Source organism: Aphelocoma coerulescens, chromosome 2 (genome assembly GCF_041296385.1).
Source record: "Aphelocoma coerulescens isolate FSJ_1873_10779 chromosome 2, UR_Acoe_1.0, whole genome shotgun sequence".
Classification (NCBI taxonomy): domain Eukaryota; kingdom Metazoa; phylum Chordata; class Aves; order Passeriformes; family Corvidae; genus Aphelocoma; species Aphelocoma coerulescens.
This window is the reverse complement of record NC_091015.1, coordinates 123,591,877-123,617,403: the sequence shown is the minus strand read 5'-3', so window position 1 is coordinate 123,617,403 and position 25,527 is coordinate 123,591,877. Positions and strand designations below refer to the sequence as shown.

The 25,527-nt window shown below is 40.5% G+C and overlaps 1 protein-coding gene across 3 annotated transcripts; it reads right to left on the bottom strand.

Annotated features, from left to right (window-relative positions):
• Positions 1-339: 339 nt before the first annotated feature.
• Positions 340-12,093, bottom strand: RNF138 (ring finger protein 138). 3 transcript variants are annotated; one of them, XM_069004669.1, is made up of 7 exons: positions 11,639-12,093; positions 10,600-10,765; positions 8,990-9,105; positions 6,053-6,118; positions 5,467-5,572; positions 4,576-4,683; positions 340-3,182 (listed from the first exon to the last, which is right to left on the bottom strand). In XM_069004669.1, the coding sequence occupies exons 1-7, from the start codon at positions 11,749-11,751 to the stop codon at positions 3,114-3,116; spliced, it is 744 nt and encodes a 247-aa protein (XP_068860770.1). In that variant the 5' UTR covers positions 11,752-12,093; the 3' UTR covers positions 340-3,113. The 3 variants fall into 3 exon arrangements, with proteins under 3 accessions (XP_068860770.1, XP_068860772.1, XP_068860771.1); XM_069004671.1 differs by having other exon boundaries at positions 6,053-6,121; positions 11,639-12,075; XM_069004670.1 differs by lacking the exon at positions 11,639-12,093 and adding an exon at positions 11,316-11,582 and having other exon boundaries at positions 6,053-6,121.
• Between the last annotated feature and the right edge of the window lie 13,434 nt (positions 12,094-25,527).

The window sequence follows — 25,527 nt, the reverse complement described above, 5'->3', positions numbered from 1 at the left end:
ATAACAAGGTTTGCTAATGACCCCAAGTGTTACATACATCTTTCCCTCTCCTTTTAGGATGTTATTTCTCTATTAACACTACATGGGACAGCAAAATACAAACATGGAAGCGAGAAAAGATGCACAAAGTAGATCTTGGCCAACCTATCATCTTTTCTGCTTGCTGGAAATACCCAAGATATGATACAAGGTAACTTGTCAGCTCACAGATGCATCATCAGTCACATCTTATCATTCCAGCAGCATACACACCATTCCAGTAATTCAAAGTGCGTAGACATACAACTGATCACATATCTAAGTTTTAGAAATCATCTGAAAAGGAAGAAGTAGCACCAAGGGAATTGATCATCTTTATTATGCAACAAAAAGACAAATAGAAAAAACACTTTAATAGGAAAAAAACCAGAAGGTACAATTCAAACATGACATACTGAAACCATACATAATGCAATGTGAACATGAAAACATTAAGAAGCAATCTTCTAGTAAAGATTTCATGTTTTGAGCATTACCCATCACAAATACACCCGGTTTTGTGCATGTCTGAGTTTCAGTGAGAAAGATCATGACCAGCAGCAACATATTTAAATAGTTTAATCTTCATTAAACGCTTACCTAGTCAATGTATTGGATGCAATCTCTTCATATTAAAAGTACAAAATCTTAAGCAAGGCAGCACCTGCCAATACAGATTTTAAATAAAGAGAATAAACATTTTGAAAGGGTTTTTTGTATTGCATTAATACACATTTGTTGCTTTAAAAATGTGTATTAAAGTCTCTCAACATTTAAACATGACTAAAATACTCAGCAACTATGCATCAAGTGACAACTAATTATTGCTATAGAAAAAATTGTTTCCCAGAGTTTTAAAACAGATGTCATTTCACTTGCAATTCCCAAGATATATTCAAGTAATAGAAATAACTAGTTCCAGTGTCCATGAGGCATTCAGAATCTGTATTGGCTGTAGGCATTTATTGCCAGATCATATAAACATTTCATTGAATCTAGAAAAGTTAACTAAACTTACACGTAACTGTTAAACTCCTTAGGAAATGATGTATGCAGTAATAAATCACCATAATGTGTCTTTGTTTTATAAGGTAAAACTTCAGCATCAGGTACCTTGAAGTTCCTTTTTGTATGACAGCACTGTTTCATAGTTGGTTTTACAGAGCAAAAGTAGAAATCTGATTGTTTTTTCTGTTGTCTCAGTGAACCACTCCAAATCAGTATGTGGTCACATAAGCACTAGAGCAGACAAACAAGTGAGAATACACAGACAAGAGTACTGGGGCAAACAGGGTTGGAATACAAGTTCCAAGCGTGATCTGCTGTCAAAATACTGTAGTGAGACTGCAACAAAATTCAAGAAATGTTGTTATAAAAAGGACATACCCTTCTGGCAAGGTTTTTGAAATAGACAACTGTTTCTGAAATAGACAACTTTCTCTGTATTTTAGTCAGCAATGCCTTCAGTAATGTTTTGCACTCATTAAAAAAAAATAAGATAGAAAAGTCAAGTTACAATGTACAGTGGTTTAGTTCCAACACTCAATAAATTAGAACTTTCAGTTCTGAAACACATTACATTGTAAAATGAGGCATTTCATCCTTACCAGTTTTGGAATATGAAATATCCCAGCATTTAAAGAATAATAAAAACCTCTGTTTGGACAGGAACAGGGAGGCAGGGCACAAGAAGCAGATTGTACTTTGGCTGCACAACTGATATTACTACACATAAAACACCATCTAGACTAACAAAACTACTGGGGATGTTTTTCACCACATATGCAATGCTAATTAATAACAACAGCTTGACAATGGGTGACGGAAACACAGGATGTAGAGTCAGTCCTAACAAGTGTTATGTTCAGAACACTATTTAAAACTCCAAAACTTATGCTGTGCAGCCATCTTCCCCCTTCTCCCTTTTAGTATTGTATAAAAGATCTTAAAGTTTTTACAAACAGATTTTCCATTTAAATTCAAAATTGCATTATTACCATTTTCTCCAATTTTAACAGTGTTCTTGCTGGGAAGGTGGAAATCTAGAATAGGAACTCTTAAAATATGTTGGTAACTATTTTAGAGTATTTTTTTTCTTCTCAACTGTTTTTTGAAGCCTTTGGATGCAGGAGATGTACAAGTTTTAAAAAGCTTTACCAAAATAAAAGTGTTTTGGTAGGTGTGAAGCCAGTTTAGTTATTTAGCTACAGAGCCTTCCATGAAACAGGACAGACCAAAACTTCAATTCCAAATGCAAAACCAGAAGTTCTCAAAAAGCTTCAACAAAATCTGGTCACAGTCATAAGCCAAAAAAGTGCACCTTTTGCATGTCATCTTGAATTGCTCAGAAAATGTGTAATCTTCCTTAGGAGTTGGGAGTACAGTGAATACTCCTCATTCATCATATTAGTAAGCAAGCATCCTATTTTAGTTATGCTCCCAAAGAGGAAAAAATAGATGTAATTATTCCTAGGCAATGGCATCATTCTTTCTCAATGAAAGGTGAAAAAAGCCCTGCTCTGCATTGTTGAGCTATAGAAAAGAAATATTTTAATGTTTTAAGCTGTTGTTATTTTCAGTCACATAGCAACAGTAAAAAACAAATCACAACATCAAAATAAAATTAGTTCTTGGCAGGACAAATGCCTGTCCTTGGTGGGAAGAGGGAAAAAAAATAATTTATCATCTCATAAGATACCTTAGAAGATAGCTGAACTTGAAGAAACCCAACAGTGCAATAGAGCATCAGTGCATATCTTTCTAAAGATACTTTCAAAGTTGGTTTTGGTGAATTAGAACATCCTACGTTAATCATATGAACATGTAATTAACAGAGTAGTCAAAGTTAGAGAAAATCAGACAGGAGTGAGAAGTTCCAAAAATGTCGCTAATTCCACAGGGGCAGATCTCAGTAAATATGTCAAACTTGAGTTTCAGCAAAATCATTTATCAGAAGTCCTTATGAGTGTGAAAAGAAGCTTAGCCCAAAAAGTGGTTACTGAACGACATTTTTATTAATATACCCATCAGATTGCCAACAGAATAAAGTCATTTTTCTCTCAGATAATCAGTATGAAGATGAAAGGGGCTCTACTTTAAAAGTTCACATGACAGGATTCTTGAACTGCATTTTGGTATTGGGCCTCTTCATCAAGCTGAAGATTCTAAACAAAATGAAAACATCATCAAAATGGACAAATACTCAAGATGTAGCATAGTCATTAGTTTAATCATTCATCTGCTATGTTTTTACATAGGAAATGGCACCTAACTGAAGACTCTTTATGCTACTACATGATTGTTTATATTGCACAGAATCTTTTATTGAACCAAGTACCAAGAGACACATGAGACAGGAGAAGAATCAGTTGAGTGGGACATGGCTCATTAAGCAGAAGGGTCCATCTTCTCTCCCTGGCTCAATTACATTATGGAACAGCCAGCTCAGGAAAGCTGACTGTGTCATGCAATTCTTTTAACAGGGCTTCTAACCAGCCATAACATCCTCCATTAATAAAACCAAAATGGGATCCCCAGACAACAGTAATCATAAGATTGTTGAGAATATACTGCTTAAAATGAGAAAGCAAATACAGAACACAAAAAATCTGCTACTTTTGCAGAAATATTTTCCAGGTTGTTAACATGCCAGAGTAATGCATCTTTTAAGAGCAATTCTGGCAGTTTCCCCAAATCAGAATTTCTGTCACCAGTTTTATGTCATCAAACATGCACTCATGGTGAAGAGGCCAATCCCCTGTATCAAACCCTAGCTCTTCAGGCCCTTATCACAGCTCACTCAACTCAAAGGACAATATACATCATCTTTGCCATCCTGAACCAGGGAGGCTGCCTGTGATTCAAATACTATCCCTGTCCCACACAAAGCTCATGCAGCACACCCCAAACCCTGTTGAATTCTGTAGAAACTACCATAAACTCTCCAGCTCTCTGATCCCACATGCAGAACCCAAATGGTTGGCTTGACTTAGGAATCAGCCACTGTCTACATCTGTGTATGTAGTTCTGCATGTGCTTCAAGGTCATTTACTCAAAAGAAAGCCTGAAAAGAGGCAACCTGAACATTGATTAAATGACATCTCTTTTTCAGTCTCTCTCACGACACACAAGAAGAGAGGCTGCAGCAGCAATACCAGCTAGTCATGTTGCAGTTTGAGTCCTAAGAACATAATTAAGCAATTTCTGCATTAAAAGGTCAATGTCAACAAAACAGAGTAGCATCTATTTTATTCCCCCCAGAAACAGCAGTAATAAACTGTTCTATTAAACAGAGTAAAAGTAATAAATAGTTCAAATTTAGAACACTAAGTCAAAGACTTAATTCATCAGCTTGGAGCAGTGCAACTATTGACAACACCTATTACCAGTAGCACTTCATGTTGATGAAGAACAGACAGGTCTGCTTCTGAGTTCCACGCAAAACAGGAATACAGCACGTCCAGAGCACAAGTTTGGGACAAAATTTTATCTGGCATTTTGATTTTTAGAAAGAAGTTACCATTTATTTCTCCACACATCAAAGAAGAAAAAGCTTACCACGAATTCTCCGTAGTCAAACCGGTGCCTTAGATTTAGATGGCTAACAAGATTTCTAGTAACCTGGTTAGTATCTGCCCAAGGAAGAGATACACAAATAGGACAGATCTGAATTTGGAGGGGAAAGGGAAGAGACAGAATGAAAAAAAAAAAGTTATTGGCAATACAGAATGCATTAAAGACATGTTCTACAGGAATAACTAGTCTATTACTCATCCACTACCAAAATACAGTAAGACATTAACATCAAATCATACTTTTAAGTGTGCTTTTCCTCAACTGTGTAACATTCAAAAACTACATTTCAACTTGGTAGATTTCTAAAGTGTTTCTCTTAGGAGTGGAAGATAATCGTATCTGAGTCAATTTAGAAAAGAAAGTGATTATTGTATCCTACTTATTGTTTGGGAGAATTTTCATACAATTGAGATGATCAAGTAAGACAAAAGAAGTAGTAACACACCCAATACATATGAAAATACAGAAAATCAAACGGATTTTTCTCCTTCAGACCCTTTGGTTACCTAGATTACTTTTCAAGTAACTGTAGGTTTCACATGAAACAATAGTTACATTACAAATGGGATTCTTTAGGAACAGACCTGACCTACTAAATAAAGAAGCGTAAAGCGTCAGGCTCAAAAACTGAGCCTGTTTCACATCAAGATAAATGAGACAGCTAAGTCAGAAATGCCTTAGAACCAGCAGGCTGGACATGAAATGTTTTCACATCAAAGTCACTCCTCAATTTAAATGCACTGCATGAAGTATATTGTCTTTCTCAAACCACAGTGATTGTTAAAGATAGAGAGCAGCAACTGCACATTTAAAATTGTCCACATAATTATAATGAAAGTAGCTTAAGAAACATACATAAGCAACTCTACTTACCACAGGAACGATCTGATAAAGATGTCTATTATTACAGTGATCCAGCAAGCGCTGTCTGGTAAAATTGGCTTCCTGACACAGGGGGCATTTGAAGGTTGGGTGTCCACTGTAAACAAAAATACAGTATTAAACAGAAAAGAGAGTTTCAGAAGTAGTGTTAAGAAAGCATATGTTTTCCCTTGCTTTGATAACAACAAGAAATCCCCCAAAAAACCCCACACTCCCACTGACATACTAGCAGATCTAAAGGAGCCCCAGTGCTACTACCAAATTGCAATTCTGAAGTACATTTACAATTGGTATGCCTAAATGCACTCTTCTGAGACTTGGGCTTCTTTTGTTCCCACTGCAGCTACACCGTGGTTTTGCCGTCTTGTAACACCTTTTAGTGCAAATCCTTCAGGAAAGTACTAAAAAACCCAAATTCTAACATCTCTATACAAATGTACAAGAAACTACAGGATTCTATAAATACAGCTCCTAGTGTTTTTGTGTGGGTTGTGTTTTGTTTTTTGCATTAAAAAAGTTTGCACTGTGACTATTGGAATCTATTTTAATAACAACTACAGACAAGGAAGCAACCTACCTTGTTTCTCCTTGAAGTATTTGATTATTAGCCATCTCACCAGTATCAGATATTGCATCACTTCTGCTACTTTAAATGAAGAAAAAAAAAAAACAACCAAAAATTGAGATTATTTCACTCCACTATCAACATTTTTAAAAGTTTAACAGTAACGGACGTGGGGGGCAAATGTATTAAGTCCCATGAATTTCAAGGCAACATACACTGGCACATATCCTAATCCTCACAGCTTTTCCTTTGGATCAAGTTATGGTTCAGTATTTACAGAATCACCAAGGTTGAAAGAAACCTTCAAGATCATCTGTCCAACTGTCAACCCAGCACCATCATAATCACCCCTACTCCATATCCCCAAGTGCCACATCCAGACACTTCCTGAACACCTCCAGAACCAGTGACTCCACCGTCACCCTGGGCAATTTATTCCAATGCCTAACCACTCTCTCAGTAAAAAAAAAAAAATTCTACTATCTAATCTGAACTTCCCCTGGTGCAACTTAAGGCCATTCCACCTCGTTCTTTCACTTCAAGACATGGCAGAAAAGACTGACCCTCACCTCACTACAACCTCCTCTCAGGTAACTAGCAATGAGGTCTTCCCTGAGAAGACCTTCTTTTTCTCCAGGATAAACAACCCCAGCTCTCTCAGCCACTCTTCACAGGACTTGTGTTCCAGACCCTTCACCAGCTCCACTTCCCTTCTCTGAACTCACTCAAGGACTTCAATGTCCTTCTTGGACTGAGGGGCCCAGAACTGAACACAGGATTCGAGGTGTGGCCTCACCAGTGCTGAGTACAGGGGGACAATCCCTGCCCTGGTCCTGCTACCCCCACTAATTCTGATGCAGGCCAGGATGCCACTGGTCTTCTCAGCCACCTGGGCACACTGCGGGATCATGGCACAACCACAGTCAACCAACACCGCCAGGTCCTTTGTCATTATGCAGCTTTTCAGCCACTCTTCCCCCAGCCTGTGGCACTGCCTGGGGTTGTTGTGACCCCAGTGCAGGACCCAGCACTTCACCTTGTTGAACCTCGTATCACTGGCCTCAGCCCACTGATCCAGCCTGTCCAGATCCCTCTGCAGAGCCTTCCTGCACTCCAGCAGATCATCACTTCCACACAGCTTGGTGTTATCTGCAAACTCACTGAGGGAGCACTCAATCCCCTCATCCAAATCATCAATATAGGTGTTAAACAGGAGTGGCCCCAAACCGAACCCTGAGGAATACCACTGGTGACCAGGTGCTAACTGGATGCAATTCCATTCACCACCTCTCTCTGGGCCTGGCCATCCAGACAGTTTTTTCACCCAGTGAAGAGCACACCTGTCCAAGCCTTAGCTTCTCCAGAAGAATACAGTGGGAGATGGTGTCAAATGCTTTCCTGAAGTCTAGACAGACAACATCCATAGTCTTTCCCTCATCTACTAAGCAGGTCACTTTGTCATAGAAGATCAGTTTGGTCAACCAGGACCTGACTTTTGTACACCCCTGCCAGCTGGGCTTGATGCCCTAGTAGTCCTGCACATGCCACGGGATGGCACTCAGGATGATCTGCTCCATGACCTTCCCTGATACACTAAGGTCAGTCCAACAGGTCTGTAGTTCCCTGGATCATCGTTCTGATCCTTCTTGTAGATGGGCATTACATTTGTTAATTTCCAGTCAGGTGGGACCTCTCTGGATAATTTAATTACCATGGTGGCATACTACACAACTTTACAGGAAAGTGACATATAATACAACAAACATTTAGTCAACAAGAATGGTAATGCAGGTGACAGCCAAGTAATTCAAAAAACATTATGAACTATATGAATGTAAGACAGGTAGCACTTCCTAAGTTTTTTGACTAGGAAGGTGTAAATAGGCTTTTAACTGCCATGTATTCACACAAATAATTTGCAACTTTCAACTACGGCAAGGTAAGTTTTCTTTTGCTGAGCACAAAATAAGCTTTTTTCCTAAAGAAAGAGTGAAGCAGAACATTTTAGAAAGTAAATTTGACCATATATGCACCTCTAGCTAAGCCAGAAGAAACTGCACAGATGTGCTAAGAACATGAATATTTACAGTCACAAATATGGTAATGGTAAGTTTTTTATACTTCAGTGATATTATAATCACAGGTATTCTACTGTGGCATACTGCATAAATAGTGATATCAGAATATCCAGACACTTTGGTGAAACATTGCTGCAGCTAATTCCAGTAACAGCTTCAACTTTCAATAGACTGATGAGTTGAAAACCAGAGTAGTTCAGACTGCTAAAAATAGAAAATCAATGGCAAAATAAAATAAATAAAAGACGGAATACATATAATAGAGCTCTGTGAAATGAGCACATAAAAAGCTCTTCAAAAATAACCAAAAATCCCCAACCCCTACCATGAGTGAGAATATATGAAAAAAAAGGTTAACTTTACTAGCTGAAAACAAATGGCAAGTGTAATTTGATTTTATGGTGTGTAACATACTGGAGTTCCTTATATATTTTGTAAGAGAGCTGTTCAAAATAAATTCAATCAGAAAGCAAAAGCTTGCACAGTAATGTTTTGAAACAGGATACCCACTAAAACAAACTTAGGAAAGGGGAGGGGCAATAAAAATACACAGGAACTTCTCAAGAGGTAAACATTATGAAATATGTCACAAAGAAGGCTGCTCAAATGCTGTCAAGGCAAGGAAAGCAAGCTACAAATATTAAATACTTTTTAGGAGAGTCTCTAGAAGACATTTCAAAGCCATCATGCAGAAAGGTATTCTTCTGTCTGCTAAGAGTAAAGAAAAAGACCTGGAAAAACTCATATTTTGAAGCACAAAAATATGGACAATAATTATTGCACAAAGAAGGAATGCCCTGGAAAAAAACACTTCCCATGGGGTGAGGGGCAGGGGAAGGATGCACGGTTACACACAGAACACCCTGATTACCTGTTCCCTGTTGCATCTTGGGAAATCTGTAAGTTTGGAATAATTGAAGAGACACCATATTCATCCTGATACTTCTTACACGTTTTATAATGCTGTCTCATCCATGAAAATCTAACCTGAAAATAAAATGCCAAATTACTGAAATCATACTAAACAATCCAGGGACAGAAGGAAGAGAGAATTCTGCCAACAGAAAGCAATGCATGCAGAAATTACACAGACATCATATGCAGCAGAAACCAGAACTTGTGTCTCCCTTCTGAGCATGAACACTTTGTTCACCAACAGGACATCTCCGATTCCTCTCTCCTCAGAGCCAGTGTCACTCTGTGAGACTGAAGAACACTGCCACTCAAACTGCTGGACATCTGAGAGCTCTCTCAGGGATGAAAGATGCAAGTAAACACCGTTTAACTGAAACAAAGTCACTGGAACTACACCTCCCAGATCCAGGATCACTAGCTGATGAGCTATAACAGAGAGTGGCCATGAGGATGGGATAAGCACCACTGCTCCTTCAGTCTTCTCTGGCCTGCTGTTACCTCATGCAGAGAAACATTTTCTTTTTGCATTAGGTGTGTTCCTTTTCTCATTGAGAGGGGAGGGGAAAAAAAAAAAAGGTGAATGATCACCAACTTAAGGCTGCCTATTCACCTTTAATTCAAATTAAGAGAACGAGTTGCTTAGATTTGTCAGAAGACAGCTGTGTTGGACATGCCCTAAATCTGAATTTCAGGCCCGACAGCACTGTCAAGAAGGTGTTTGCAGGTCTAGAGGCTGAACAAAATCACATCTCACATGCCTGTGCCTAAATCCCATTATTCTGTTTGGTTCTTCCTTCCAGTTTACCAATTGCTATCAGTTTGTTTCTCCCCACTTTTCATCCTAATTAATCATGTGGAACAAAGCAAGCAGCTGAGGATTCTATTAGTGCTGATCTTCACACTGCCAGAAGTCCCAAGTGGAATGAAACCATCATAAAGACTACCTGGATTTTATGCACTTTGTTATAAACAAAAAGTGTGGCTGAAATCCTGCATCTGTTTATATCAAAAGAGGCATTACTCTTCGTTTCAGTGAGGCTCAAGATTTCACTCAGTGTTCCAAAAATAATGATCCCTTTAGAAAGGAAATGAAGGGAATGTAAAAAGACTGATGGGCAAGGAGGAAATTACATATGATTGATCATGCGGGCACTGCAAGTAATCATCTCACATTTTTTTGGTTTTAAATTAAATTTTATGGCAACTTGAAGCAGTTTCATTTCCACACTGAAAGTTTCTGAGGTTTTCCATATATCTGCAATTTTCATGTTCAGCTCCTTAACTTTCCTTTTGCCAGTTTTATAGCTATATCCAGTTTTTTTCCATCTTTTTGGGGAAAAGCTGGCACTCCACTTAAAATGCCTTTATTGACAATTCAAGATGCTCTTTCAGTCTACACCTGTTAGGTACAGTTAGCAGGCACTGCATGCCCAGTATATGCACAAGCCATACAAAGCTAACTGCTATAGGCTCTTCAGCTCCAAGATGAGAATGACACACAGTAAAGGCGTGTCTGGACAAAACCACGAGAAATTTATTCAACTTTTTTTTAAAGTTTTACTCTACCTGCTTCTCACAGCATCTACAGCCCCCAGAAGCTTTCTTCATACTGTTTTCAACATCTAGAGCCCTTTTGGGATACGTTCTTTCTTTTTTAGTCACGCTCCCCCGGCAGAGAGGACAGTGTGTTCCACTTTCTCTTATAGCTGTCAAGAAGCACTTCCTGCAAAACCTAAATTGAAAAGTTACCACAAACACATGTTAGGAAAACATACAGGGTTTCGTACTTTGTCCTTGAAGAGAGCTGGATGATTCTTAGGCAAAAAAAAAAAAAAAAAAAGAGATATCAGAGTAACAGTTTACCAAATACAAAGTTTCCTATTAAAAAGAAATATGAAATAATGGTGCTTACGATGAAGTATATGGAAATCAGGGGAGCTTGGCAATGCACTCTAGGTAAAACTCTTATTATTTATTGACTAGTATTACCTAGCTGCACACCAGATTGATCACTAATGAGATATTAAATGGTGCAGCAAGCACGTGATTTCGGACAGTCTTATCAGAGTAACTCCTTATTGTCCTTAATAGAGCCAAAACCACTAAAGCTTCATTCAGCACGCGTTTCCAGAGACCTCATTTCACCAGCTTTTGCAGCTCTCTTTCCTTACGCACCAGCTGCCAAAGCTATCTTGCTTTTCTACAAAGTAGCACGTTGTAATTAAACATCCCCCTGGAAAAAAAATGCTGAATAGATGAACTGAAAAGAGAGAACAACTCACACTACCGTCCTTGTTCGAAAAGGAACGGGGAAAACCATGAAGTTAAAAACCGCGAGTTAGGTCAGACAACACAGCCAAACTCCCCCACCGCCGCCCAGACACCCGGGGGTGGGGAGGGCTTCTCCTAAATGACCGGTCCTCGTCGGCTACAAAAGAGAGAGGCGAGGGCAGGCTGGGGCAGCAATGGGCTCGCACCCTCGCCGCCAGCGGCTCCAGGCCGAGGGTCCGGGCACCGGGAGCAGGGGGAGCAGAGGAGCGCAAGGCGGAGAGCCGGAGAAGGCGAGGAAAAGGCTTGGGAAGGGGCGGGGGGTCGGGATACCCACACGTGCTGGCAGTTGGCGGTCCTCACGGGCGTTTTGAACACCTCCTGGCACACCGGGCAGTAAAAATCATCCTCGCTGAAGCACGCCGGGGCCGCCGCGGCCCCCTCGGCCATGGCAACACGTAAGGGCCTCTCCGTCAGGATCGGGGACGACGAACAAGCCCCGCCCTGGCGGACTGAGGAGAGCCCGGCCCCGCTCCGCTCCCGGGGGGCGCCGCCGGGGGTCCGGGAGCGGATCGCTGGGGGCACCGGCGCCGGGTGGGATCCGGGGCGGGCTGCGGCGGGGCAGCGGAACGAGCCCGGCCTGCGCTCCGCCAGCCGCCCCTCGCGGCTCCTCCCGCCCGGCCCGGGGCGGCCCCCGTCCCGCGCTCTACCTGGCGCTGCCCGGGGAGGAGGGACCCGGCAGCTCCGGCCGCGCTCCCGGCGGCACCCGGGGGGGCAGGGGCGGGGCCGGGGTTTCCATGGCGATCGCCTCCCGGCCCGGCGAGGCTGCTACGACACGGCCCCCGCTCCGCCCTGTCCGTGAGGCTTCCCCGCTCCGCCCACCGCGCTGCGTCCTCCCCGCCGCCCGCGGCCCTTCGGGGGAACAACAGCGCTCACAAACCTGCACGGTGACAACAGCGCTCATGCTCCGGGTTATTTCTAGAGCGAACAGTGCAGTCCCCCTGTACGCGGCACCAGTCAGGCCGCACCTCCAATCCTGTGTTCAGTTCTGGGCCCCTCAGTCCGGGAAGGACACTGGGGTGCTGGAGCGAGTCCAGAGAAGGGCAGCAGAGCTGGTGAAGGGTCTGGAGCACAAGTCCTGTGAGGAGCGGCTGAGGGAGCTGGGGCTGTTTATCCTGGAGAAAAGGACGCTCAGGGGAGACCTTATCGCTGAGAAAAGGAGGCTCAGGGGTAACCTTATCTGAAAGGAGGGTGTGGCCAGGTGGGGATCGGCCTCTTCTCCCAGGTAACAAGTGACAGGACAAGAGGAATTAAACCTCAAACTGTGCAAGAGGAGGTTTAGGTCGGACATCAGAAGGAATTTCTTCAGGGTGATTAAACATTGGACTAGGCTTCCCAGGGAGGTAGTGGCATCAGCATTCCTGGGGGCATTTAAGGAAAGATGGGAGATGGCACTTAGTTCCATGGTCTAGATGACATGGTGGTTGGTCATAGGTTGGATTTGATGATCTCAGAGGTCTTCTCCAACCTAACTGATGCTGGAGTTCTGGGACTAGCACTAGTGGTGATTTTATGGAGTAGTTTTAGTGGTATTGCTGAGAGTTGGGGCAGGTTTTCAGCCTCCTGAATAATTCTGACCAAAAAAAAATCTTAATTCAGTGGTATGAGTGTGCACTTTTCTTCCAGAATAAGGACTTTCAAGAATATCAGTCTAGTGGTATAGTGATGCCAACAGATTTCTCCTGGTAGAGAAGACTTTAGACTTGTTAAGCAAATCTAGCACTGACCTCATCTGAACATGACTCTTGGCATATAAACAAAAACCAAAATAATGAAAATGCTTTAAAAAGAAACAGATTTGTGGAGAGTCTATCAATTATATTAATCTGTGAAGGTTGTAATCGTGATAAATCTAAGATTCAGACTAGGCCTGGTCTTTTTTGCTCAGAGATTATACAATGGTTTGGGTTGGAAGGGACCTTAAAGATCATCTAGTTCCACCCACCCTGCCCTGGGCAGGGACACCTTTCACTAGTCGAGGTTGCTCAGAACTCCATCCAAACCTGGCCTTGAACATTTCCAGGGATGGAGCATCTGCAACTTCTCTGGGCAACCTGTTCCAGTACCAGGACTGAGGGAAAATGGATCCTTCATCTTGTTTTCCCCTGTCTCCTTAACTGTAGCTGTCTGTACCATAGCTAGATGTTCAGAGGAGATCACTAGGAGGGGAGATTCCCCCTCTCTCTCTAGCCTGGGGTTAGACTTTTAGGAAAGAGAGAGTGCAAAACATTAAGAGCTGTGGTTCACATATGCTTTCAGATTCCAGCATTTCAAAACCAAATGAAAACCTAAATGCTTGAGACATCCATCAGAGCTGCTTCTTGTTGCTGCTAGTGATCAGCAGCAAGAGGCAATGCCCACAACACCATCTGGCCCCATGGTTTGGAGGGGAGAGGGAACTGCAGGGAGTGAAGCTGAAGCTAAGGTCTCCAGGTGAAGATGAGAGATGAACCATCCTGTGATTCTGTGAAGGATGCTGGCTGTGCTCTTGTTCAGTATCTGTCACAATTACTGTTACCTATTAATGTTAGTATCTTCCTAAGCTAAAGCAGAGACAGGAGAATAAAAGCCAATGACTGCCCTAAATACCTTCTTTTTAGACCACATGGAGACAAAATTTTCATGCCTAAGTACCAAGCTTTCTGAAACTCTAAAGAGAAGCACTTGCATAGCCTTGGGCCCAAAGTGAATTAAGTTGCCTGGGCTGGGATATTTGCTGCCCATGCTTCAGGTTGGGAGAAAATCCAGTGGAAAAGGCAGAACTCCCTGGGCAGGGATCTCCCAGGGGAAGACAGGCCTAGGATTTGAGGTGGTGTGGTAAGATGTGGCTGTACTAGCTCAGGAGGTTACTGCTGTCCTGCTCTCATCACTGGTGTTAAGGGTTATCTGAGCTGTTCAGAGGCTGGCAAAACCCCCAGCTATTTAAAGTGATTGATTATCTTCCATGAAATGAAGCAGGAAGCCAGACCAGTCAATCTGAGTAGGCATGATGGGTGATCAGCAGCAGCTGGTGGCAGGAACCTCATCAGTGCCGCAGGGACAGCCAGAAGAAGACACAGAACTTAAGTGGTAAATAGCCTGCAGAGGGCTTCTTGTATGTGTTTGTGTCAATGAGGCTGACACCACAGCTGTATATCAGCTTCAGGTGCCTAGCCGGGCCGTGGCAGTACATGAAAAGGAAGAACTACAGAAGCCTCGGTTCAGATGCTACACAACCACCATTGGGGTACAAGCAGCATGGCCTTCAGCCTCAGCACACGGGAAGCTGGTAGAGATGGGCTTCCAAGTCTTTTACTCTTCTTGTATGACTTCAGCAAAGTATGCCCTTACACCTCAGTTTCTCAATCTTTAAAAAGGGAGCAGGTTTTAATCACCAAATAAGGCTGTTAGGAAGTTTAATTACTGCAGGTAAAGAAGGTTATGTCTTTTGAAGGCAGGTGTTAAACAGAAGCAAAGATTTATTACTAAAGCAACATAGATCCATTTGAACTTTGTTCAGGAGACCGCAGTATTTATTGATTAGCAGCTTTGGCAGGGGGAGAAATTGTGCTGGTGACTTCAGGGAAGTAAACTACAGGAAGGTGTCTGTGAAGGCATTCATGCTCTTGTTAACGTTATTGTAAATCTTGATCTTTTAATAAAGCTGTGACCTTGGAGCTGACAACTGGTGCACCATGCAGCAATATAGAGCATGGCACCAGCCCTGTAAATCTTACGTGGTTTTTGCCATTCACATAAACAACATGTAAAGAGAAATCAGGCACCTGAAGTTTATGAAACACATTTGTTTGAAGGAGAGCATTTTAAATCAGACTTTTTAGATGAAATGAAACCAATGGCCCTTCCAAATTTTATTCCTTGTGATAAAATGTGTTTGTGAAATGAAATCTCAACAGTGAAAACTTTTAGAACTGCTCATAAACTTCTACTGTTCACAGAGGTAAACTGCCACTCAAAAGGCACATTTTAAATCACCTTTGCACGACTATTGTGCAACTTTGTACAAATACTTTTTGCATTACTATTATTCTGGTTGCTTTCTTGACAATGCTGGTGCAAGAACAGCACACCTACTTGCCAATATGAAAAATGCAGAGATTTGTTCTGTGGGAGCAGTCAAAGATGGATGTGAGCAGAAGGGGAAAGAGGCAAAGCTGTGTAACTGCAGAGGGGTCAGAAGGTGCCGTCTGTGAGGGGAAGGACATCTTTTTTGCTCTTTCCAAGTGTATCTCTGCAAACACTGGCAGCCACAGACAAAACTTAGGACAACAGTCCTACAGCTTATTTCATACATGTTAAAAGTTTCGTAGATGTCCAGGAAGCCATAAATCAAATAACTTTTTTACACTACTTTGCTCTGGCAGACTAGATGTTTTTTTACTTACTCAAATATTCCCACCATATCATGCCCTTTGGAGCAACACTGTCCATCTTTCTGACTGAGGAGTTTTCTTTCCTGAGGGCAGTTCTCAAAGAAAAGGAAAGCAGCTTTCCAGGGGTGTGACACATTGAACCTTTCTCTTCCCAAGAAGGAGACTTTCTGATTCCAAAATCTTAAGTCTAGAGGGCAGTTTCCTGGTTAACATGTTATTATGTGAGTACAGCTGCTTTAATCACTTTATATTCTTCAATGCATGAACATGAATTTTAATTTCTTACAGATCAAGTGCATCTTTGAAAGATAGTGTGTTACACCGTATGTGTAAAAAAATGGACATGCTTTTTTAAACTTACACAGTAAGAATAGAGGTTAGTTAAAAGATTCCATTCTCTTGAACAGGGTTCAATTTTTCTTATTATAAACAGAATATTCACTTTGTGCTGTCCTTTCAAAACAGCTTTCATTTAACCAACCTTGCTTATTTTAAGTCTCATCTTGTACTGTAAATGGAAACTTATGTGCAGCCCTTGGCAGTAGGTAGTACACCCAATACTGTTTTGAGGGGGGATTTGTTCCAATTTGTTTGGTCCCATTGCATCGGAAATGCTGTTGTTTGTCATCCACCTCCAGCATGGCACTGTCATCATCAATATACACAAGAATGGCCTGCTTCTGGAGCTGCAAACAAATAGGAGAGGCTGCTGTAAAAGCCAGTATATCTATATACTGTATACATTAAAGCATTAACACATATAAAGGTGCAAACTGTATATGCTCTGCATGAATGTTTCCTTTAATTTACTTGGGGTTCTGTCTCTTATATGATCGTGGTTAAAGTGGTGAAAACTAACCTGCAGTGTAAAAGGGAACAGAGTGTGTTTCCCCCATGCCACCCACTGCAGGAAATGGGAGCGCTGGGTGATTTGTCTACAGATCCTTGAGTCTGTAACCTCTCTAAAACACCTCTTCTGTGAGATGTGAGAGTCAGTCTAAAATGCCATGGCAAATAATGATCAGAGAAGTAAATTACATTTGTTGAGATCCAAGTTTACACCCTGTTGACCTCAAACCTACAGAGTCACAGTTAGACCTTGCAGCCTCCATGGACCTTCAGAATGAAGCCATTTATGTGAAGTTATCAAAACTCAGGAAAAAAAAATTAACCCTCCTGCTATGACAAATTCCTTTATAAGACCACATAAGCAGTTTTCAAATTATAACTTCAAAACCCAGACAAGAATACACTGGAAATGCTACACAAATCTGAATTAGGGCAATAGAAATAGCACATGCTGGATTTAAAATCGGGCAAGTCACTGAACCTAATAATGCTCTTTGACTTGGCTGTAAGTAACTGTTTTTTGTATCCATCATAAGACTTACTAGACATTTTCAGTGGTCCAACCAGCACTCACAATGATAGGAATGCTAAAATTTTAAATATTGTGTGCATACATGCTTGTCTGTGAGAGATGGGGAGGGGGGACAAATATAGGTACATTTGTCCTCTGCTGTCAAAAGCAATTAAACAATTAATATATTTTCTCTTTGTTTATTAATTCCTATCAGCAATGGTTGCTAGAATTAATCAGTTTAATGTGCAAATTCAGTAAAGTAATATGCTTATGTACATTACTGGTGCTGTCCCTTCTGATCTGTGGTGCATGAGACATGGCCCATTAGCTCACCCTCATCGACTTTGCACTGGCAGTAAGGAAAAGAGGATCTGGGAATAAGAGGTAGTATGTTTTTAGTGGATGCTGAGTAATTGATACATTTTTGGTACTACAAACCATAAAAGATGTATTGAGATTTCCTTGGCCAGACATCATAAGGATCTTTTTTTGCCATGCCAGACTGCAGCATGGGTGTGTAACAGGCACTCGATTTATGCTATTCTGGCAAGAGGTCAGCCTTGCTAATGGATACTGCACAGAACTGTGCCAGCATGTCAGGGTATCGATCCAGAAAAGCACTCAACTTATGTTATGGTTATCCATGACCTTAGAGAAGAACAGATGAAAATACTGAACACTACCACTGCAGGCATTTTCTAAAAGCATCATTTAATTGCTGTGATACTCTTGAAGCAGGCGTGACCAAACTACCAATTCTCAGGAGTGCTCACTGAGTATCGACACCTCTTAGCACAGGATTCCTACTCATTTTTCAGTGCAGAAAATGGTATTGTTGCATGGTGGAGAAAATTTTTCAGGTCAGTGCAATTTTCAAATGAGTGTGGACAAATGTTCAAGTTTTTCTGAGTATCAGAACAGTAACTGAAAAGGAGATAGGTCTGTCTTCAGCAGCCTGCATAATGTCTCACTTAGGAATTTACACAGCAAAGAGTATAGGGACTTTCAATTCATAAATAAAAACATTTCAGTAATGATATCAAAATTGCTTCTTATCATTAATGGACAAAACTAAAGGCCGTTGAACTTCAAGACCTGAGTAATTTTAGAATGGCTACACACTTAATTGAATTCTCTAACAGGTCCTGGTCTGAAAGAAAATGAAAGGAACAGAGAATTTCAAGTTTTGACAATAAACACACACATATTTTTTAAATATATATAGTCTTCCTATATACTATAAATATATTAATAAGAAGAGCTGCCAATCTTCATAATTCAAAATTATTTCAGAAGAACAAATTCTTAGGAGAGGGTCAATTACATTTAGATTATGATCAGTCTTATTCAACATTTTCAAGGAGTTTTATTTGAAAGTAAACATAATTCTCCCCCGAGATAAACAGCAAAAACTTTTCAAAATATGGCTGTTTATAGAAAACATGTGGAGCTAAATTCTATCAAAATACTAAATGCCAGTAAAATGTATTCTTTTGTAGTCATACACAAAAAATAGCATCCATCTTCAGTGCTATTTGAGTATTATAATTTAAAATGTTAGTAAAGGATTCATGTTGAATTACATGAAACAGAAACAAGTCCAATTAAAACAAAACAGAACAAAATGAACAAGGAATTCTTCTACCAAATTGAATTTACTATGCTGACATAATGAATTTTAAAATGCTTTTACAATGTCTTCAACACTGAGGTCCACCTTGTTACAGCATCTCCAAGCTTCTGTTTACATCCATATTTTTCTACGTATTTTTCCTAAGTTCTTAGATGAGGTCTCATTTTACTCAGACATACCTAAGCAGTGAGAAGCAGCAGCTTGTTATGTTTTATACCATAACTGCTTAATGCTAAATCATCACTCAATATTTTCTAGTTCAAACCTTATTACAACATTGTGGCTATACCTAGGGAAGCCACATATACCTAGTCCTTCAACTACTGGCTCAGTCCCTCAAGCATTTTACTACTGTCTCAGTATTGCACTAATCTGTTATATAATAAATAACATTCAACTTATAAAAGTGAAGTCCATTTGGGTGAAATATTTATTATTATATTGTGGTGAATTTATTTGTCCATTATATTGGCTCTTAATATTTTTTTAATTAAATCTGGAAGGCAAAAGGGAAAAAAATTTGTTTGGGGAGGGGGACCCTCCCAGATCACATCTGGCTTGGTTTTCATTATGAAAATCTAGATCAACTGTGCTAAAACCAAAAAATATTCCAATGTGATGGCCTGATTCTGACCTCAGTGAAGTCTTGAGCAAAACTTTCTTGTAGTTTCATTAAGGAAAAAATTTGGATTTGATATTGCTGCTGCTACTGGCTGTCTGATTTCCATGAACTCAGAACCTCCATATAACAGTGAAGTACTGTAATTCTGATGAAGCACAGTCATCATAGTATTTTCTATGTCCTTTATCCAGTCAAAGCCAATGTAGGGGGTCAAGAAGATTCAGGTTCCATAGGTTTAGATCTGAGCTTAATATTTGCAACGGCACTGACAGAGTGTTGTAGAGCTCTTTTAGATATGAGCTTGATGAATTACAAAAAATTATTCTTCCATCATTATGCTGGTGGAATTTCTGTTTATACTTGTCATTAAAAAGGGATCTTAGTAGTGTTAGTTCTCATGCATGGATACATCTCTGGAATTATTTAGCAGTTAGTTTTCAAGGCTGCAAACCCATGTGTTGCATTCTGTTCACTTTCAGTGTGTACTTTCTGTCTTGGCAATATCAGTGGCTGGAATTCCTTCAGAAGGAAGATAAGTGCAGCAGTAAGGACACATCCATGCCATATTCTTTAAACCTGCAGAAATACAGAAATGACAGAATCTACCCATAGAAAGAAACAAAACCAAATGCTTCAAAATAGGCTTTCAGTAAGGCAGGGTATATAAAAAAGAATAAACATTTTGCTCCACATGACATCCCTGGTGTAACATGCAGGATATTTGTTCTTAGAATATGTTGTTAAGATTGCACATATTGGTCCTGCATCCCTGCTTGCATCAAGCAGAACACTGAAAACAGACAAGCTGAGCCTCCTGGTAGCCCCAAAACGCATGTGTGTGTGAGGATTCACTGAGAGCAGAAGTGAGGAACTCATCCCCCATGGGCCAGGCAAAGCCTGCAGTCAATTATTTCAAAGCCTGACATCACAGCAAAGATTATTTCATTTTTGTAGTGTTGCTGCTACAATGTCACAAGTATGCACACAAACAGATTACTGAAAGTCTTCCTGAGCCCAGAAACTGAAGAATACTTCATGCTGCTCCTATAAGGGACAACCATTTGGGGGTTGTCCTGTGCAGGGCCAGGAGCTGGACTTCATGAGCCTTGTGGGTCCCTTCCAACTCAGGATATTCTGTGATTCTATAAACCATCCAGGTTGTTGAGACAAGGCAATTTCTCCAACAGGTGATGAAGTCAGGAGCTGGAAAGTTACATTCAGAGGTTTTAGGCAGCAGTTGCAGGGAAAGGGTCAGGCTGTTGTGTGGCAAGTTGTTCCTTGATTTAGCCATCTGGGGTCTGGCTTGGGTACAGGCATACCTACCTTTGGGAGTATTTTAGCCACTTCTCTGGTTTTAGGAATAACCACAGATTGAATTAGTGGTCACTGCAGTTGCTTTTGAAAGCTTTTTGTCAGCTTTTGTCAAATTTGTAAGAATCAACGGATGAATTTGGTGAATTTTCTTGCAGAGATATAGAAAAAACATTGCTGCCCTTTAACTGTCTGAGCACCATTGAAAATTCCTGATGCTAATGGGAGAGGAAAGAGCCTCTCATCACATTTGCTTACTGCTTTCCTCGTGTCGAGATAGGGATCTGAAACTCAAAATGACAGCCTGGGGGGCTGCATGGAAGGACAAAAGAAAGGATACACACTGACTGACTCACTGACAGCCCCTTTGGCTTTGGAAGAGCTAGAAGAAGCTGTTGTACCAGACTGCAACCTGCAGTTTATCACAGGCTTTTCCTCAGATACTTCTACTCAGTTGGCCATTTTAGAACAAATCCACCTGTTTTCCCCGTTGCTAAAATGCTAATCTTTGCACCAGAACTGCTAAGGCAGGAGTTCACATTGCCCCCACCAGCTCTGCTAAGTAGAAGGCAGCTCCGGCAGAGAGTGGGGTTGGATCCTGAGGCAAAACCTCAAACCACTGTAAAACAACCTGCCAAGCTTGCCAGAACACACTGCAACAGCATTTCTAACATACTTAACAGTCTGTGATCGATCTATAGGAGGATTTCAGATATAATCTCTTCTTTGGAAGCCATCATCATCTATTGCTCCACGGAGCCCTATAAAATACAATCAAAGCCTTAGTCAGACAAAAGGTGGTATTTTGCAGTTATTTCACAGAGGTATAAATGATTGCACAAGGTGCAAAGAGAGTACAGCAGAGACCCAACATGCTCCCCGTCCAAGGATAAACTCTGAATTGTTACACGCTGTTTGCCCTCAGGCAGGTTTTAACTTAGATCATTCCTGTACTTTAGACAGGGTTGAAAAGGTTTCTTTGTTTCCCTGAGGAACAGATGAGTCTTCTATAAATAACCCTGTACAAGGTTCACAAATGCTGTCTGAGAGCTTTCCCCTTTTAATGTAACAGAATATAAAATCAGATTACCTTTTGCCAGTTTGGTCACCCTCCCTCTAAAACTGTCAGTAGCAGGAAAAAGGATAAAGGATACAAGGATTGGTGAAGAAGGACTGCACTCATGCATTACATGCAAATTGTCTTTTGATGTTAGCCAGTGATTTCTTCACTTGACTATAAGAACATTTTGCAAAAATTTCAGGTTCAACCACAAAAACCCCTCCACCCTTAACCCAATTTATCACTTTGTTTGCTCAGACCAAACCTAAACCCATAAAACAAATAAACAAGCAAAACTTAACACAGTGCAGCTAGATTAAATAAAACCTAAGCATCACAGGATATTGACTCTGAACACTGCTAAAGCCCTACAATTTTTTCCCTTCCTGTCTAGCCTCCAAACAATTGCCACGAGTCTCTAGCCAGGGGCTGCCTAACACTTTCCAAATCCAACAAAAGCTAATACATTAGTCCATCTAGGAGATACTGAAGCTGCTCTAAACAGTTGCATTTTTAGACATGCAGGCATATATATGTGTGTCTCAGCTCAGGAGCACCTAATTTTCCATAATCTGTGACCTGGCATAAATAGTGAAAACAAGCCCCGCCAGATGAATAGTGGAAAAGACACAACTGCTTAGCCAGATCACTATTGGGATGGAACACTGCAAAGCTGACTAAGCTTCTGAGGCCAACGAATGATCCTGGAGAGAAAGGAGCTCAGAAACATGCAAGGGAACCTTTCATTGTTTTTCCTCATTTTTCTCCCCCTCTCTCCCAGTTATTCCTGAACACTGGCTTAAGTGACGCTTCTGCCTGCCATTATCAGCAGGAGGAGGCCTGTGCCAAGTGCCAGGCTTGGAGAGGGAGTAACTGTGGAGCACAGATGTAACTGACAAGGCATTTAAAATATTGGTAGGCAGAGGCAGAGTAGGTTATCTCAAAGCTGATGATTCAGTCATCGATTACTTTTAAAAACACATTTTCATTAGCACTGGATGATGCCTCTTCCTGGTCTTAAAATCAAGAGTCAAACATGGTTAGAAGGGAAAAAGGGATTTTACCTTGGTATTTATTTTAAGGATCCTTAGGTGCACCATGTCCAGGTCAAATGTACCCAAATGCACACCGCAATGCCCACCCCCAAAAGATCTGGTATAACATTATAGGTCTTACTAATTAGCATACCTATCAAAGATTCCCCAGTGAGAGGCTCGAGTGAGCCCCCTCCCTAAGGAGACTTCACCTGGAGGGTTCTATCTTAGTTTACAGAATGTGTTCTGGAGAGGACCTTGGGACCTGGGGCACACTGATCTCCTAACTACAAAGCTTCTAAAATGTTTCATCTCCTAGCTTGACAAACAAGTCCAAGAATGTAGGCAAATAGCACAAAGAATACAGAAGTTGTAAAAAGGTATAAAAGGGGTATAAAAGAAAAGGCAAAAAATCATAATGGCATCAGGAGATGGCATTTTCTCAGCTGTGGGCAGCTGTGGCCCACATTCCTTGTGCCAGCATGATGGACCATCACCTACTGCTGTCAGAGGAAATAGGGAAAGAATTAATGGCTAAAAATTATGAACAATGACAATAAATATTTCAGAGAAATTTATTTTGCTCTATTTGTAAAGGTTATGAAGGACTCTAATTTTTATCTGTTTTCAGCCTGTTTTTTCTTTACCCAGATGATAGCTGTGATGGGGATGTCTGTGGCAAATGACAAGACAGGGCAACAGAAGACATGAGACATGTCCTTGTGTTGACAAACAGGCACAAATGTAGGTTAATTTTAGTGGAAGTTAAGGTGCCCAAGGAGTGCTGAGCCGTGGAAACAAAGCTGTGATTTTTCTTGTCATATTCTCTCACATCATGCATCCCTGTGCATGGAGCTTCTCTGCCCACAGTGGAAATGAGTGCTGAAGCCAAGTGAAAATCATGGAAGGAGTTGAACATTTACAAACATCACACGGTGATCTTAATGCATCTGTCAAAGCAATCTACCAAAGCAACTGTTGGGTTGGTTTTGCCTGTGATGAAGAAAAAGAAAGGCAGATTCTTCTAGGTGTCCTCAGGCATGTGAACACTCGAAGAACAAAGATAGTGTTCCTGCTTATTTCTGCAAGTACTGAAAAATATATGATACATTCAGTAGTGCACATTAGTGATTTGGGATCTATCTACGTTCTTCTCATTTGGCTAAAAGTTGCATCTGCTCCATTAAACACAGTTGCAATAGGTTTCAATATCTTTTGGGCAGTGTATTTTTTATCATGACAGAATATTATTCTTTATTATTGAGAAAATTTGAATATAGAATCATAAAAAAACAAATATCTGGTGATTTATTAATATATTTTCCAGTATCCAATGTATTTTCTGCAGCTTGATATTTTTACAGAAGCAAAGTCAAGTATGACCCACTTTTGAGTAAGAAATAAAATGGGAAATGCAGTAGACTTGGCACCTCCAAGATGAAAGCATCAACACATTCAGTTATCTTTCAGTTTGCATCTGGCCTGCAGTAAAACTAGTAATCTCCAGTCAAAGTGATTTTCTTGGAAATTTCCATCACAGATTTGCTTTTGGAGAAGTTATCAGCATTTTCTGGGCCCAAACGCTGCCGTGATTATTATCTCATATAAACAGCCTTTACAGTCATGTTATTAACTTGCTAAATCAAACATGTAATGACAGCAGAAGGATAGCAATATTTCCTGTGCTTGCTATTTACTCCTATGCTACCCCACTGATGAATAATAAAAGCAGACCTAAGAAGAATTGTATGTCATCTTAGGTAAAACCCGAAAAAATCAGGATAACAGCATGCATTGTTATAGAAACTGCAACAAAGTATGTTCCAGCAGATGTGAAGTCTTGTCAGTCAGAATCAAATCAATGAATTTCCTCTGACAGCTACTGGTTTTCTTTAGTATCCAATAAATCATGAGGAAAATACTAATACCATGCCACTGGTTGAATTCTAATTTTGTCTATTAGTGCATTACATTTGGTGTCACTTGGTTAAGATTTAGATCTGAATTACACCCAAATTCAATTTCTTTGCATATGATTGCATTAATAATAAAATGTGATAAAAGGTCATTAGCCACTCTAAAATAATTAAGTGCAAAGATTATTAAAAAATCAATCAGGGACTAAATCTGTAGAGTTTTTCTTCTGGTAAATCACACACGCATTTAAAATCTGACTTGTAAGAATGAATAATAGATGGAAAACATTAAATCAGGAAGGTAAAAAGTAAAGAGTTTAAAAAAAAATACAAAAAACCCCATTAAGATGCCCAGCAAATAAGCTCTTGAGTGCCTGTCAGTAATATGTGAAAGTAGAAGTGGCATTGTTATTGTTGATGTGGAGAATGGAAGTCTCATGAAGACAGTGGTAAAACTGCGTTAGGGATTTCAGGGTTTACTGATGATGTTTTTCCAGTACTCAATAGATGGCACACACGGAAACCTGATTGTGCTGGGAATGGCTGGAATGCTCACACAGCTGGAAGACTCTGGTGGCCTGAAGACACAATGCTCACAACCAATTACACCAAATGAGGTCACACAGAGAACAGGCTCAGCCAAGCTCTGTTACATGTGCACGTGTTTATGGCTGAGTAGGCATTTACAGGAGTGTTTGCAGTTACTGAGATACACACATACAAAATAAATTGTCTACATATGCCTGATTTTAAGTTTCCTGTAAAAAAATAGCTAAGAAGTAAGAAAAACTGAGACTATATTAAAAGGAGAAAATTAACAATATTAATGAAAATTAGGGTGTGTATCAGAAGAC